General features: G+C 46.9%; 1 protein-coding gene across 2 annotated transcripts in view; it reads right to left on the bottom strand.

Annotated features, from left to right (window-relative positions):
- Positions 1–15,953, bottom strand: part of LOC308469378 (vomeronasal type-2 receptor 26-like) — a 38,094-nt gene extending 22,141 nt beyond the window's left edge. Inside the window, exons 1-6 of one of the 2 annotated variants that reach the window (XM_080991732.1) lie at positions 15,599–15,953; positions 14,957–15,248; positions 13,638–14,447; positions 12,998–13,225; positions 10,496–10,622; positions 3,010–3,956 (exon numbers count right to left, since the gene is read on the bottom strand). In XM_080991732.1, the coding sequence (XP_080847858.1) occupies positions 3,046–3,956; positions 10,496–10,622; positions 12,998–13,225; positions 13,638–14,447; positions 14,957–15,248; positions 15,599–15,813 (2,583 nt within the window). In that variant the 5' untranslated portion in view covers positions 15,814–15,953 and the 3' untranslated portion in view covers positions 3,010–3,045. The remainder of the gene's footprint in view (positions 1–3,009; positions 3,957–10,495; positions 10,623–12,997; positions 13,226–13,637; positions 14,448–14,956; positions 15,249–15,598) is intronic. The other variant, XM_080991733.1, reaches the window with a different exon arrangement.
- Between the last annotated feature and the right edge of the window lie 1,502 nt (positions 15,954–17,455).

The raw sequence follows: 17,455 nt of genomic DNA, 5'->3' as shown, positions 1-17,455 counted from the left end.
CTGTAGATCTTCTTCGTATGCACTCAAAAACTTGTTCTTTTCCTCCACTGATCTTATCTTAGTCTTTCTTCCTTTAAAACTAAAGGATAGACCTTGAGGGAATTCCCACCTGAAAAGGATTTTATTTTTTCTCAACAAGGCCACCAAGTCGCCAAAATCCTGTCTTAAGTCAAGGAGATGTTTTGGTATGTCTTTAAAGATTTCCACTTTTGATTGTATGATTGTCAAGGGTTTTTCGTAATGCAAACCCAAAATTTTGTCCCTTTCTTCTTTGGATCGGAGGGTGATCAAACAGTCCCTTATTTTAATCTTTCTTCCTCCTTTCCCCAGTCGAAAGGCCCTCACAATCTTAAAATCCTCTTGTTTCAGGTCCGATTTCCAAAATTCCAGAAATTATTGTGTCAAAAAGTCTATCAAAGTGCCTTTCTCCAACTCAGGAACAGCTCTAATTCTTAGATTTGTTTGTTTGTCTCTAAGATCAATCATAGACAACGTTAACTTATGTTCTGCAATCTCTTTCTGCAGGTCTGGTACCTTTTCAGTTTCCAATTGCCCCAATTTAAATTCTACAGCAGCAGTCTTTTCCTGTATAGACTTTGAGTCTTGCAGTAATCTCTGAATAGATTCCGTGTTACTGTTTACCTTTTTCTCCAAATTGTCTAATGTTTCTGTGTTTAAATCAATTTTTCTATTAGCAATGTCCACTTTCTGGTTCGTTTCTTCCACTTTCCTATTCGTCTCCCCCACCCTTGTACTAAGTTGCTGTATAGATTCATTAATCTTAGCCCGAGCACTGGCTATAATTTCCTCAGACATTCCACCAGACTTAGATTGTGTTGCCGATGCAGGCAAACCAACAGATGATTGCCTTCTATGTACCCAAGGTTTCCCTGATCTCAAGACTGACTGGTCTTTTTGGCCATCAGCCATAACAAAGTGAAGGTCAAGTCCTTTTCCCACGTCTGCTGTTCCTGTTTACAAGTGGAAAATTCCTTTCCTGTAGTTTCAGGGAGTCCCACTAGGTGGACACTGTTGCCACCAAACCAGTTACTGTCCTTCTAAAATAACAGGAAAGAGAAACTAAGTAGAAAGACAAAGATGGAGGACACAATGTAACTTTCCAATTCTTTTCCCCAACGAAATTGGCCACAATAGATCTTCTTTACAGCCAACAAGCAGCTCTGACAGCTTTGACAGCTGAGACGTCTCACTGACAGATCGCTCTTTAAATCTTTAAATCTTTAAGCAGTCCGGTAGAGTCAAAACACAGCCTTTCCCTTTATCCCTCCGAAAGGTAGATTCCGCCAAAGTTCTCAGGTCAGAAAGAAAACACTTATTTCAGTTCAATTTTCCCACGTTTAGCTCTAAATCTCTATGCTTTATTCCAGATACAATGCAGGGAAGCGGACTTCCTGTTTGCACTTCCACCGCGGTAGCCAATTCAGACGTTTTTTTGCAGCTTAAGACTTTTCCGCTTTTACCCAGATAGTCCAATTAATCCAATTAGTGCTCTTTTAATCCAATTCCTCTACTCACGGTTAAAATTTCAGTCCAAATGTTCCAGGAATAAGTCAGCGCTCTCCAACAACGGCGACACGGCTTCGCTCAGTGGAAGCAGCGATCCGCTCGCAGCACCGCGCTTCTCCCCGCTCCCTTCCGAAGCCTCAAAAAAAGGCTTCCTTTCGGGTTGGGGGGGCGCTCCAAGGTGCCCGCCGAGCCTCCACGTTCGCAGGCGTCCGCGCCTGCGATTTCTAAGGGTCCCCGCTTCGCCGGAGCGCACAGGACCCGATCTCCCACTGAGCTACCCCCTCCGATATCAGAGGAGGTCAGCCATTGCTGCTGGCACTAACCGGAAGTCCGATTTCCATATGACCTTTTATCTATGTCCTTCATGTAGCTAGTTTAATGTCCCTTTTCTTCTACTTTTGCCAAGTTCATTTTGCACTATAACAATTCAGTTGACAACGTCTTAAGCAGCTTAGGAAATTCAGCTATGGGTAATATGCTGTCTAACTCAAGACAGAAGAGCCTGGTACAGGAATGATTTCAAGCAACAATGGGCAACTCCACAATTGCTATTAGTGAAGAATCAGGAATCAGAATCTTTAAGAGGTCTACTGTCAATTATCTATCTCCTCCGCATCACAAGTGAGCTAACTTTAACAACGATGCTTTTGGGCATTGGGGGGAAGTAACTATGTACTGCATGAATAAATGTTTTGTTTGCTCTCAATCTCCCAACCTTCCGATTCATTGGATGTCTATGAGTGCTGGTGCTATATAAGAGAGGGAGACAAAAAGGATGCATCCCGCCCTTCTCCAGAAGATCAGTGCAAATAAGTGAGAGGTCTGCTCCATGGGGGTGAGTGGGGACTACCCCACCAATCTCAACCTGCCTTCATGCCACCACCACTCACCTGCCTTCTTACTTACAAGTGGTGGTTCTTGTCCATCATTGTCTCTGGCTCCAGCTATCATGGTGCCCCTCTCACTCCCACCAAACAGACAGCTGCCACAATCATTTGTTGATTCCGACCTTGAAAACCCTAAATGACATTGGCCCTGAATATCTAAAGGAGCGTCTCCACACCCATCGTCCAGACCAGATACTGAGGTCCAGCTCCAAGGGCCTTCTGGAGGTTCCCTCAAGCATTAATACACTCAAGTGAGATTCCGTTTTTCAGTTGCTGATTTTAATACTAGAAGCAGAATTTCAAGTTACACTAAGTTATTTTTTAGGCTTCGGTTATGAATTCAGGAAGAAAGGAAGGTGGGTCATGTCAAAGTACAAACTGGATATGGTAGAGAACGATAATTATGTTTGAAGAGGGAGGCTGCACTCCAGGAGACTCTACAGGTAGGGTTATCCCTAAAAGTTGTAAGTCCAGACACTCTCCAGGCATGTGATACAATGATTACCTTTCATCATTCAAGAGAATGAAAAATGAGGAGCAAACTTTATCTAAAGAGATGCATTCATTCCCAAGGCAACTCTGTGTGTTTCATCACTACTGTGGTGGGAAATGGTTATAAATATGTTAAGAATCAGGCAACAACTTTAGTTTTTGTGGCCAGGTGTTCCTTTGTGTTCAGATCAGGCCTCAGCACAAGAATGTAGCATTTGGGAATGAAGATGCAGCCCAGAAGCCCAGCACTAGAAGCCAAGATAGAGAAGATCTGCACGGCTACCATGTATTTCCCCTTTGTGCTCAGGTAGGTGGGCACAAAGGAAACCCAAACGCTGCAGAAGACCAGCATGCTGAAGGTGATCAGCTTGGCTTCATTGAAGGCCCCAGGCAGCTTCCTGGCCAGAAAAGCCACCATGAAGCAGATGGCAGCCAGGAAGCCCATGTAACCCAGGGCAGCATAAAACATGGCAACAGACCCTTCATTGCATTGCAGGGTGATCTCTCTGGGCTGGGAATGCTTGTCAGAGTCTGGGAATGGGGGAGAGATACACAGCCAAATGATGCAAATGACCATTTGGACACTGGAGCAGGAAAGGACAATGGAGTTGGCCAGACTTTTCCCTAACCATCTCCTCACCCTGTTCCCTGGCTTTGTGGCCAGGAAGGCCAGCACCACCATGATGGTTTTGGACAGCAAAGAAGATACAGCAACTGAGAAGATGGTGCTGAAGGCCGTAAGTCGAAGGAGGCAGGTGACTTTCCTGGGACAGCCAATGAAGAGGAAGGAGGACAAGAAGGACAGCAGGAGGGAGACAAGGAGGATGTAGGAGAGGTCCCTGTTGTTGGCTTTGACTATGGGAGTTTCCTTGTATTTAATGAAGATCCCTACAACAAAGCCTGTGATTAAGGACAGGAAGAGAGCCAAAGAAGTCAGGAGAATCCCCAAATATTCTTTATATGATAGGAAGGTGATAATCCTTGGAATGCAGTGATCTCGGTCCTTGTTTGGATATTGTTCTTCTGGACATTTGGTGCAACGCTCTGCATCTGAGGAGGAGAAAAGGAATGGCTTTGGCTTTGCTTACAGACACAATCTATTACATGTCGAGAAATGCACTCATATGGGAGATATCAGAAAATGAGAATGTATTGTAAGAAAGGGGAGCTTCTTCGGTGCATTTCCTTATGTGATAGTTTTTGGGCGGTAACACTACTTCATTTCCATATTTCATTTCGCGTTTAATTTGTATACTGCCTTTCTATATTGCTTTGCAGAAGGAGGGTTACAAGCTGAAGAAACAACAAAATAGACAGCAAAGATCACAGACGTAATACACACACAAAAAGTCATAATAAAAGCATATCTTTAAAGTAAACAACATATCAAATAAAGCAGTATTCAATAATAATACTAAGGAATAGTAAACAGTAAAATTTAATATAAGCAAATAATAAACAGCTAACACTTCTCATGTACAATAAAGAATTACTAATCTATAATCAATAAAAAAGGCAAGTCACAATGAATAAAATACCACAAAACATACAAACCATGTAAAAGGATCAAACTGAGAAACAAGGACACACAACTTATGATTTATTTATTTTTAATATCCTTGAACTCCTCTCTTCCAAGCTGCTGCAGCTGTTCTCAAACTCCTTGTCTGGGATATCCAATAACTTCCTGCTGAAATTCCATAATTTTTAATTGTTCTACAATGCAATGTGTGATGGGATGATGAGCTGCTTGTGCGTAAAATCGTATCCCCTCAGAGTTTGTTCAAGTCCACAAACCTCTGTCTGTGACGGAGCCCCTCAGACATGGCTCCTCTAGTCACTAGCAGATTCCGACAGTGGTTGCTTTCGGAATCGCTTCCAACATAAAAGCTCCTTAACGGAAACACGTCTTCTGGACTCTCTGCGTGACAGTTTCCGGCGAGGAGTGGGTGTCCCTACAGGAGGTCCTGAAACCTCCCCACTGTTTTCGCTGGAAGTGTCTCTGAGCCATCCCTCCAGCTCACTTTCCCTCAGCTCAGCTCCTCTCCCCCTACTGGTTCCCTCTTCAGCTGCTGAGTCTCTCCCAACCTGTGTGAGCCCTTTCACCTCCCTTCCTTCCGATGGCAGTTCCCTGACATCCACCTCCCCTCCAGGGCCCCCTTCACCCCCTCTCGCCCCCTCCTCTACGGGCGGTGAGGAGGCAAAACCCCGGAATGAACTTCCTTCATCTTCCGATGTCTCGAACACTTCTCTCCACCTGTTGCGGTTCCTGGTCTCGAAGTACTCCTCCTCCTCAGAGTCCATCTCCCCTTCCCCTTCCGAGTCCGGGAATCCTTCCAACTCCTCCTCCTCATCGGTGGTCCCAAAGTATTCCCTCCGGAACCTCTCCACAGGCTGAGGTTTCCTTGGGAACCTTTGATGGAACGTTTCTATCAATACCTCGTCATTGATATCTTCGGCCATTACCCAAGTGTTTCTGACTCCGGTTCTCCTTCCCACGCTACCAAATACTCCACCTGATCCCCCTTCCACCTGGCGTCGAGGATTTCTGCCACATGGCTGCTGCATTCTCTTTCTTCTATGACCGGTCCCCGAGTGGCCATCCCTTCTCGTCCCCCCTCATACGGTGACAGTAACGACCTGTGAAATACTGGGTGCAGTTTCATGTGGTTGGGTAACCGGAGCCTGAAAGCCACTGGGTTGACCTGTTGAATGACCTCAAAGGGACCCAATCTCCTGGGTCTTAATTTCTTACAACCTCCTTTGAACGGCAACCCTTGGGTTGACAGCCACACCCTATCTCCCACCCTTATGGTTTCACCTTCCCTTCGGTTCTTGTCTGCCTGCCTCTTGTATTCTTCCTTCGCCCTTTCTAAGTTGAGTTGGAGCTGACGATGGATTGCTTCCATTTCTTCTACAAAATGCTCGGCTGCCGGGACGCTCCATCTCTCCCCTTCTCCCCCTGGGAAAGCCCTGGGATGACACCCATAATTAGCCAAGAAGGGGCTCATCCCTGTGGACACATTCTCGGCATTGTTGTAGGCAAATTCCGCCAGCGCCAACTTTTCTACCCAGTCATTCTCTCTGTCATTGACATAACACCTCAGGTATTGCTGGAGGACACCGTTTGCTCTTTCCGCCTGCCCGTTGGTTTCAGGGTGCCGGGCAGTCGAAAAGTTGACCTCCACCTGCAGTAAGCTCATGAGCTTCCTCCAGAACCTGGAAGTAAATTGTTTTCCTTGGTCTGAGACCACCCTCAATGGCACCCCGTGCAACCTAAAAATGTGTTCTACAAATAACTTCGCTGTCTCTTCCGCCGTGACTGCATGCGAGCAGGCTACAAAGTGGCACATCTTTGTTAGTAGGTCTACCACCACCATGATGGCTGTTTTCCCTTTGGACTTCGGCAGATCAGTCATAAAATCTATCGACACTGCCTCCCAAGGTCGTTCTGGGGTTGGTAAGGGTTCTAATAGCCCCGCCGGCGCCCGCCTTTCCCCTTTGGCTCGCTGGCATTGCTCGCACCCTCTTACATACTCACGTACATCTTCCCTCACCTTAGGCCACCAAAATTCCCTGGTGACCAACCACATGGTTTTGTGTTGTCCAAAATGCCCCGCCGTGGGGCTGTCGTGCAACTGCTTGAGTACCCTCCCCCTTAAGTCTCCTTCAGGGATATACAGTGCCCCTTTGTAATACAAAGCTCCATTTCTTTCCTCGAAACCCCCTGGTTCTTCTCCCTCACCCCTAAGACCTCTGAGCTTATTCTGGGCGTATTCATCATTCTCTGTTTCCTCTACCAGTTCTCTTTGTCCCACCAATGCCGCCCCACACACACAGCGGTCCTCTGGAATGACATGTCTCTCTTCGGGTGCTCCCTCCCCCTCCAAATATTCAGGTTTGCGTGAGAGAGCGTCCGCCCTAATGTTCTCTGGGCCTGGCACGTAACAAATCTCAAAGTTAAATTTGGAGAACTCCTGGGCCCATCTCACTTGCCGTTGGTTGAGCACTCGTGCCGTCCTCCAATACTCTAGGTTCTTGTGGTCAGTGCACACTTGCACCTTATGTTGTGCGCCAATTAGCAGGTGCCTCCATCTCCGGAACGCCTCATGAATGGCTAGTAGTTCTCGGTCATACACCGTGTAGTTCCTCTCGGATTTGTTCAGCTTTCGCGAAAAAAAGGCACACGGTCTCCACTCTGACTCCTCCTTCCCTGGCTGCAGAAGCACTGCCCCAATCGCTCTGTCTGATGCGTCAGTTTCCACTCTCATCGGTTTTTGTAAATCCACATGCAGGAGTTGTTGTTCCGAGGCGAAGGCCCTTTTTAGTTCCTCAAATGCTCGCTCCGCCTCCTCAGTCCAAACGAACTTCTTCTTACTGCTGAGACAGTCCGTAATGGGCGCCGTCAGGTGGGCAAAGTTTCGGATGAACTTACGATAGAAGTTCCCAAATCCTAGGAACCTCTGCACATCCTTCCTTGTTTTGGGTGTTTTCCATTCCAGCACCGCCTGGACCTTGCCGGGATCCATGGCCAATCCCTTGTCTGACAGGCGATACCCCAGGAATTCCACCTCCTTGGTATGAAACTGACACTTCTCCAGTTTCACCCACAGCTGGTTGGCTTGCAGCCTGCTCAACACTTCTCTGACGTCTCTCACATGCTGCTCCTCATTCTCAGAATACACCAACACGTCGTCTAAGAAGGCCACACAATTCTTGTAAAGCAAAGGCCCCAGGACGTGGTTCATAAACGATTGAAAGCACGCGGAGCCTCCTTGTAGGCCGAAGGGCATAACTAAATATTCAAATGCCCCCAAAGGGGTGAACATGGTGGTTTTCCATTCATCCCCCTTCCTTATTCGTATCAAGTTGTACGCCCCCCTTAGGTCCAGTTTAGTAAAAATCTTTCCCTTCCTGACCCTTGTCAAAATGTCGTCAATCCTGGGCATAGGGAAGGCCACTGGTTCTGACACTGCGTTCAAGGCCCTGAAGTCACACACAAGCCTCGGCTTGTCCGTGTTTTTTTTATCCACAAAAAACACTGGGCTGCCCCCCACCGCCCTGGACTCTCTGATGAACCCTCTCTTCAGGTTCTTGTCAATGAACTCCCTTAGCTCCTGCATCTCTCTGTCTGACATGGCGTACAGCTTGCCTACAGGGAGCTGTGCCCCAGGGAGTAAATTGATTTGACAGTCAAAGGGTCTATGCGGGGGTAGTTGGTCAGCTTCCCTTTCGCTGAAGACGTCGCGGAGATCTGCGTATTGTCGTGGTACCTTCACGTTCTCCGTTACTTCAGTCCCTGCTAGGGTGGCTTGGGCCCCTGCCAAACCCTTTCCCTCTTTACAGTGTTCTAAGCAATGTGCTGAACCAAAAGAAACCACTCTCTGATGCCAGCCCACCAGCGGATCATGTAACGCTAGCCAGCTCATCCCCAATATAATGGGAGCTCCTCCCAAGGTGGCCACATTAAACGCTATCAGTTCGGTGTGCCTTGCCACCTTCATTATCATTGGGACGGTCTGCAAGCTGACTTCTCCTCCCAACGGATCATGGGTCACCTGCAGGGGGTTGCTTAAAGGGATCGTCTGTATCTGGTGTTCAGCTGCAAACTCTTTGCTCATGAAATTGCAGGAGCTGCCTGAGTCCAACAGCGCCTTTATCTTTAGAGGGTGTCCGTTTGGCAGCTCTAGCGCCACTTCTATCACTAGGGCGGGTTTAGGAGGTTCTGGCGTGGGCACTTTCACTGCTCTTTGGCCTGGCTGCTGTGCCCCGACGGTGGCAGCCAGGCGTTGGCTTTTACTTGCTCCGGTATTTCTTCCTCTCTTCCCTCCACAGCTCCTACCATCCCTTGCCATTCCTTCCTCTGGGGGCAGACTCTGGCAAAGTGACCTGGCTGTTGGCAGAGATAGCATTTCTGGGCGCCTTTTCCCTCCTTCTTTCCCCCCTCACTGGGCTTTGAAACTGCGCGCGCGCGCGCTGTTCCGATTTCCATCGGCTCTGCCGGCGGGAAAGTTGGCTCTGGAATGTCTGGAATGCGGAACTCCTTCCAACGTTCCCCCTTCCCTTCCCGCCTCTCCAATGCTCTCGCCTCCTGGCGCGCTCCTATGGTCAGCGCTGATTTGGTCAGCTGGTCCATAGACTCCGCCCTGGGCGCCCGGGAAAGTTCGTCTTTCACAGCCGAAGAAAGCCCTTCTTCAAAGAGCATTTGAATGGGTTCCGCCGATAGATCCCACCCCAATTTATGGATCAACATGGTGAACTCAGTCCAGTACTCACGGACAGATCGGCTCCCCTGTTTGCAAGCCATTAACTGTCTGCGCACCACTCCCTGTTCAATATCGCTGGAAAACATCAGATCCATGGCGCGAAAGAACTTCATCGTGTCCTTTAGGACGTCACTATTCGCTGCCATCAGGGGTCTAACCCAGTCTCTCGCCCCCTTTTCAAGATGCCCAATCACGAAAGCCACTCGTGATTCCTCGTCAGGGAATTCATCAAACTGCAGATTGAGGGCATATTGCATCTCTGTCCGAAAGCCATGATAGTCTTTGGGCTCCCCCCCAAACTTCTGCACCAATCCTGGTACCTTTCTGGCGAGCTGGGTGGCTTTCCCCTTTTTGTCTGCATCCTGAGCCCTCCTCTCCTCAAGCCTCGCCGTCTGCAGCGCTAGCTGGACCTCCAACACCCGGTACCTTTCTTCCAGGCTTGGACCTGCTCCAGCTCCTGCTTCTCCAGTTCCGGCTGGGTTGCTCATGATGCCTTCTCCTGCACAAGCTGCTTTCAAAGACTGTCGGAATGCTGTGATGGGATGATGAGCTGCTTGTGCGTAAAATCGTATCCCCTCAGAGTTTGTTCAAGTCCACAAACCTCTGTCTGTGACGGAGCCCCTCAGACATGGCTCCTCTAGTCACTAGCAGATTCCGACAGTGGTTGCTTTCGGAATCGCTTCCAACATAAAAGCTCCTTAACGGAAACACGTCTTCTGGACTCTCTGCGTGACAGTTTCCGGCGAGGAGTGGGTGTCCCTACAGGAGGTCCTGAAACCTCCCCACTGTTTTCGCTGGAAGTGTCTCTGAGCCATCCCTCCAGCTCACTTTCCCTCAGCTCAGCTCCTCTCCCCCTACTGGTTCCCTCTTCAGCTGCTGAGTCTCTCCCAACCTGTGTGAGCCCTTTCACCTCCCTTCCTTCCGATGGCAGTTCCCTGACACAATGGAATGGAATGTTCACCTAATTTTTTTTATTATTGTGCATCATGCTTTCTCTCTTTTAAATAAATATTTGCTATTTTCACTATTTCTTGTTTATTTTGAAGACATTTTAATTTCCTTTTGTGAGGGTGGTTCTGGTTCTCTGATCCTAGAAGGCTTGGTATAAAATAGCCAAAGCTATGCCATATGGGCAGGGCAGGTTGAACCCAATTTGCATCCCAGAGATTGCTTCCCGCAAGTCATTTCTTTCAAAGAACTTCCTAGAAGGGGATTAAAAATGCATCCAAATATGTCTTTAGAATCTTCACAGAATGTGTCTGACTAATATGTTGCCCTATTCATATTCTCCCAACAAATTCCACCTCCTGTGGTGTCACCCACCTTCCTGTGTAGATATGGTCCCTTCCGCACACAGAACACAAGCGTAGCAGCAAACCAGCTTGTCTTCTTGAACCACCATGGCATATCCTTTGCGACACCTTTTGGTACACCTGGCGTGAGGAACAGTCTAGCCATAAAGAAAAGATGGCACATTAAAGGCAAAGTGTCAGCAATATTTGTGCATATGGAACTCACTCAGAGAGTCTGGAAAGAACCCACCAGGATCTCCAGTCCCACAAGAAAGCACCTTTGATGTCAGGGGTGCCAACTTGAATAAAATATTGTGGGGACCCAGGTAAGCTGCATAACACATAATCAATGCCCATCAAGTTTATGGGGCCCCAGCCCCCTCAAATATTTTAATGTGGGGGCCAAAGCCCCCACAGCTCCTAGGAGTTGGCTCCTATGCTTGATGTAAATGGCCTTGGCCCAGTATACCTGAAGGAGCGTCTCCATCCCTATCGTTCTGCCCGGACACTGAGGTCCAGGTAAGCTGCACAACGCATAATCGATGCCCATCACCTTTCCTAGGAGTTGGCTCCTATGCTTGATGTAGAATGGAATCCTCCCTGCTGTGTTTGCTTTTTAAATAATAACAATAACAATAATAATTTATTTATACCCCACCCCTCAGGCTGGGTTTCCCCAGCCACTCTGGGCGGCTTCCAACAAAAGATTAGGAATACATTAAAATATCAATCATTAAGAACTTCCCTAAACAGGGCCACCTTCAGATGTCTTCTAAAAGTCAGGAAGTTGTTTATTTCTTTGACATCTGATGGGAGGGCGTTCCACGGGGCAGGCACCACTACCGAGAAGGCCCTCTGACTTGTTCCCTGTAACCTCACTTCTTGCAGGGAGCTGTAATGGTTCAACGGGTTGCTCGTGCGTAAGCCGGTGCCCACACCTGGCTGGGTTGCCTAAGTGAACCTTTTCTGTCCGGACAGCCACTCACCCGTGGCTGTCTCAATCGCTGGCAGAATCCGTCAGTGGGCATTTCTTAAACTTCTTCCAGCAAAGAAGTTCTTTCACGCCCAGTCTCCTCCTACTTTCCCTGCGCGGAAGCCTTCTGCGCAAGGAAGGCGTAGGCAGCGGAGGACCCGTCCTCCCCCCGCTGGTCCCAGGCAAGGAGTCATGTGACTCCCTCTCAGATTTCCCCATCTGCCTCCCTTCTCCACTGGAGCTGAGCTGATTCCCTTCCCCAGAAGATGGGCTGCCTCTCCCAATCCCAGGACGCTCTCTGGGATCCCTCTGGAGCTCTCTCTCTCTCCCTCCGGCACTGATGGCAGTTCCCTGACAGGAGGGAACCGCCAGAAGACCCTCGGAGCTGGACCTCAGTATACGGGTAGAACGATGGGGGTGGAGACGCTCCTTCAGATATATTGGGGTGAGGCGGTTTAGGGTTTTAAAGGTCAGCACCAACACTTTGAATTGTGCTCGGAAATGTACTGAAAAGAGTATTAATACATAGGTCTTTGAACAACTGGACTGAGGCACAGTCTAATAATAACAAAAAAGAAGGTACATTCAGGGGAAGTATTTGTGTGCCAGGAGTATTTGTGTCTATGGAGCTGATTCATAGAAACAACCCAACAAGTTCTCTAGGCACAGGGCAAAAGATGAAGAAAGAAAACAAAAGAAAAAGGCCATCCCAGAACAGCAGCAATAAAACACTCTGATGAAGAGCAGTATTTAAACATAGAGTATGATCACATCTTATGCAGGAGTTACATTCCGGGGAAGGAGTAGTCTATGCAAAAATGTATATGCAGTGGTAGCTTGGTTCCTGAATGGCTAGGCTCCCAAACATATCAGCTCCCGAACGCTGCAAACCCGGAAGCAAGTGGCTTTCAGTTGAGTGCAGGAAGCTCCCGCAGCCAGTTGGAAGCCGTTCCTTGGTTTTCGAACAGTTTGGGGAGTTGAGCAGACTTCCGGAATGGATTAAGTTCAAGAACCAAAATTCCACTGCACTCGAATGAGCCCCTTGGAACGGCTCCTGCACAACCACCCTGACCTTCCGGAGCTGACATGCCAAGCAAGCCTTACTCCCAAGCTCTCTGGTTTGCTCACTGGGCTCCAGGATGCTCTTGCGTGGGCTCTGCAATGTTCTCATGAGATCTCGCAGGGCCGGGCTGGATTTACCATTAAGCAAAATAAGTACATGCTTAGGGCATCCAGGTAAGGCGGGCACCACAGGAATTTTTCTGTTGCTGGATTTACCATGGACCATATTGTGCAGCTCAATCAGGTTCCACAAAAAAGGCTCCCACAATATATGAAAAAATTACATACATACAAACATACATACATACATACATTCATACTTACAGGTGTGTGTGTATCTGCACCTGAAGAGCATTATACACATTTAATAATGTACTTAATTAATTATAATGAAAGCATCAGCCAAACTTCAAAACAATTATACTTGAATTCCTCTTGGAAATATTCAACAGATTACTAGATCTTCATGTGTATCATGTGGAATAAAGGGGCTCTTACCTGGTTGAACCACTTGGGCCACACAATAGCTTCTGGGTTAATGGTGAGCTTGAAGTCAGTGGGTGCCTCTCTCTCTATACTCCCAATTTTCACTCTAACACAAGACTCATTGGGAAGCACCACCCAATTCTCAATATCAAACGTGATTGGTAGCTCCCCATTCTCACCCAAATATAGTCCGCCCATGGAAGTGTTCAACAACCGGGTTTCTCTTAAGAAAGGGTGAAGCTGGAATGACAGGGAAAACACCAGCATTTCAAAGCATTTCAAAGCATTTTTGACATCTCATCCCTGCTCCCTTTGAGCTCCAAAGTCCTGGCATACCTGTCCTCGTTGGAATTTACGGAGGACTAAACACCCGAACTTAGAAAGCATTTTAGATGCCTCATCCCTGCTTCCTTGGAACTCAAAACTCCTGTTGTGCCACAACTTATCCTACTGGCAAGACTAAACAGACAGCCTCCAGGTGGAGGGACGTCTGCTTTTAACTGGTTTTGGCTTCTATTGGTTTTATTATATGGTCTTATGTTTATTATTGCAGTAGACCACCTTGATATTGCATTCGTGTCTAAATCAATGAGAATGATTATTGTCGAGTTGGTAGAAAGAACTTTGATTTCTAGAAAGGAAAAGGAAATACCTGCCATGGCTGTAGCCTTTGACATGTCAACTGGTCTCCTCCACCCGCCATCAACATCTGCTTTGATCTGGATGAACAGGCAACATTTAAAGCATGTGCCATGATTTGGACACTGAAGTATGTTCTGTGGCTGTCTTGAGACAGAACAGTCTGCAGCTCCTTTTCAGACGGCACCTCTGGATCCTCCACATCTCTGCATCTTGTCCAACCTCTCACAGCGAGGACATGCTTTGAGTATGAACAACTAAATGCTTTTTGCCGAAGAAGATTAAGAAGATGGGACTCTGATTTACAGCAGTCATGTTTGCTCCTTATTTTGGTCTTCATTACAAAGGAGAATGAACCATGGATATGATTCAAGTACTTGTGACTGAAAAACAAATTTATGTCAATGTCTTGAAAAGCTGTTGTGAGCCATACTTTTGGCCCAATTTGTTTCTCGAGTTCTTGTTGTAGTTTCATGATGAAACCCAGTGCCGTATGAATGTTTACATAGTAAAGGAATACGTTGGTCTTTCTCCATAGGGCAAATAATTGACTTGGTCTGAATTGGTTCAGTTGACTCTTTTCTGGTATTCTTGTTGAAAAGGCAACACAAATTCCATTGCTGGCCATCAGAGATGTCAAGGCACTCAAGAACCTTTCTCCATTCTCATTCTCTGGAGCAAAGAGGCCGATCCACGTCCATCCAAAATGCTGGAGGAACTTTACAATCCCCAGGTACTGATATTGTTCATTGGGGACCATGCGGTAGACAAACGGGACTTTGGTGTTCTCATCAACAACCCCAGATACAAACCCATAACTGATCTGGAGTGGGGGGGAAAAGTACAATGTTTCATTTTCAGAGCAAAGTACAAGATTAGCCTGAAATATTTAATACCTAACAAATATTGTGCTGACTGGGGCTGATAGTTTTATTTGGAAACTTTGGGAGGCTGCAACCCCGGCAAAGTCTCTGTGTCAATAATAATAATAATAATAATAATAATAATAATAATAATTTATTTATACCCAGCTCATCTGGCGAGGTTTCCCCAGCCACTCTGGAGGGCTTCCAACAGAACACTAAAATACAATAACCTATTAAACATTAAAAGCTTCCCTAAACAGGGAAGAGTCATAGAATTGTAGAGTTGGAAGTGCCCCTTAGGTTCATCTTGTCCTGCAACCTTGATGTTGGCAGCACCACACTCTAACCAACTGAGCTATCTAGCTTAACATAGCTCAGGATTTTCTCCCTCTTTGATGCCTCGTTTTGCTGACAATAAGAGAATTCATTTTGCTGCTGAACCTCTTTTGTTTTCCACCCTTCATACCTGTGGGATTTTGTACATGCCTGACGTGGTTGAAATCACTTTGGAGATGATGGAATTGGCTCCTTCAAAAACAGCCAAGATATTATTCCATTTTCCACAGCGATAGTTTGGAATATTGCTTTCCCCACCTGCAAGCAGGTCTAGCATGGCATCAGAAGTGATTCTTGCATTGTAATAGTTCTCATAGAGGCTGTAGCCCAATGTGATGTTGGGTAAGAGCCTGGGATCCTGGTTGATCTCTTGTATGGTGAAGAAGAAGGACAAGATATGCCAGTAGAACCTAAATGGCAATCTGTAAGAAATCAATCAAATAAAAAGTGTCAAACCATTCACCACTTAATGAAAATAAATCATGATCAGGCTCATTTATACACTTGTGTTCTTCAACAAGCAACACAGCAGCACAGCAGGTAAAAGTAGAGCACGTCTGGGAACATGCAACCCACTAGCTGCTGCAAAACTCAAGTTCCCTTCAGCCCCTGCCAGCATGGCCAGTGATCAGGGGTGATGGGAGCTGCAGTCCCGCAATATCTGGAAGACCACAGAGTCCTCACCCCTAAAATGGAGACTATTTCCCTAGTAAACAGGAGCCATTGGGGTGCAGGAGAAAAACGTGACGTCCTTCTGCATATAATTACTTACTCATCCTTAAACCTGGTTAATGGGGGCTGCGAAAAGTTGTATGGAAGCTGCAGACCAAACATATTTGGAGATATTATCCCGCCAATGAGGAAGTCGCCAGTCTGGAAATAATTCTGTGCTTTGATTCCTTCCCGGATTGGATTCAAGGGGCATTTTGCCTTCAGGTTTCTGCAGGATTCAAGCAAAATAAGCAGCATCAGCATATGGGATCTCATTCTGACTGACTGCTACACCTCTCTTGTGAGTGTTCCTTTCTCCCCCATAGCCAGCTACATCAGAACAAGCCAAAAAACTCTTATTTATCCAATATGGGTGGTGGTCAGCTATAGCTTCAAAGCCATTAAACCTCAAACAGATGTATCCCACCCCTCTTACTCTCAGTCATGACTCAGTCTGTCTCTGACACAGGTGATCTTCTGTGCATCAACTTTTCCCTCAGGAACAAGGCAGATTAAATCACTATGATGTTGATAATTATAAGGGGAAGGAAGTTCATCTCTGCAACAACCTGAATTCTCTTTGTGGCCTGAGGGGCAGGAGCAGAGTTGGAGATAAACATGGTTGCGAGGAATCAAAGTCGGTGCCCCAAAGTTTGACATGGGTCACGTGGTGTGTGAGTTTGGCATGAACTTTGCTGCTGACAAGAACATTAGAAAAGTCCTGCTGCTGGTTCTGTTTAAAGCTTAATCTAATCCAGTATCCTGTTGCACCCAGTGGCCAATCAGACATTTCTGGGATCCACCCAAGCTGACGCCAATAGAGTTGATCCCAGCAACTGACATTCAGAGATATGCAGCCTCTTATCCTGGAAGTCATGCGTCTTTTAAAAGTGTCTCAGTTAGCAGCTGAAACAAAATAAAAAAAATTCCTTCCAGTAGCACCTTAGAGACCAACTAAGTTTGTTATTGGTATGAGCTTTTGTGTGCATGAATGTGTGCTCATCTCGCTTTATTGGCCGAGGGAGCCGGCATACAGCTTCCGGGTCATGGGGCCAGCATGACTAAGCCGCTTCTGGCGAACCAGAGCAGTGCATGGAAATGCCATTTACCTTCCCGCTGGAGCAGTACCTATTTACCTACTTGCACTTTGATGTGCTTTCGAACTGCTAGGTGGGCAGGAGCAGGGACCGAGCAATGGGAGCTTACCCCGTCGCGGGCATTCGAACTGCCAACCTTCTGATCAGCAACTCCTAGGCTCTGTGGTATAACCCACAGCTCCACCCGTGTCCCGTGCATGCATACTTCTTCACTATTTCCTGTGTCAGTGAATTTCTCCATTGGGCTACAGTATCCAAAAAACTGCTTCCTATTTTCTATCTAGATCCTCCAAGTGGATTCTTCCATGGATGCCTCTTTGAGTAATAATTTTCCAGGAAAAGCCTATTCATTTTCGCTTTCTCCATGATTTTATGCATCTCTATTAAGTCCCACTTTTACAGTGCTTCGTTCCTTAGCCAGGGTCTGCCAACCTTTCTAGGCCCCTAAAAACAACTGGCTATTTTATATTTCGAAGCTGTAAGAGGAAGTGGGAAAGAGCATCATTCTTTCCAACCTCCTTCTTCAGTTCCATGTCATTTTCAAGGGATCAAAAGGTGATCGCCCTCACTACCTCATAACCGAGTGGACAATGGGGAGGGGCTTAGAGGATTCACAAAGATTCCAGGGGATTCCTCGTAAGTTTAAGGCATGAATCCAGGGGAATTCCTCAAGGACACAATTTGTCGAATACTCTCCAGGGAGGTTCGGCTGGCACCTTCATTGTACAACTTTAGGTGCCGAGTGAAACGTTCCTTTTTAACCAGGCCTTTGGCTGATTGACATCCAATGCCCTTTTAAATGTCTTTTGGTGGAGGCATTA

Source organism: Podarcis pityusensis (assembly GCF_964106645.2).
Source record: "Podarcis pityusensis genome assembly, chromosome: 2".
NCBI classification, from domain to species: Eukaryota; Metazoa; Chordata; class Lepidosauria; order Squamata; family Lacertidae; genus Podarcis; species Podarcis pityusensis.
The sequence above is the reverse complement of the archived record's forward strand: the minus strand, read 5'-3'. Positions and strand labels throughout refer to the sequence as shown.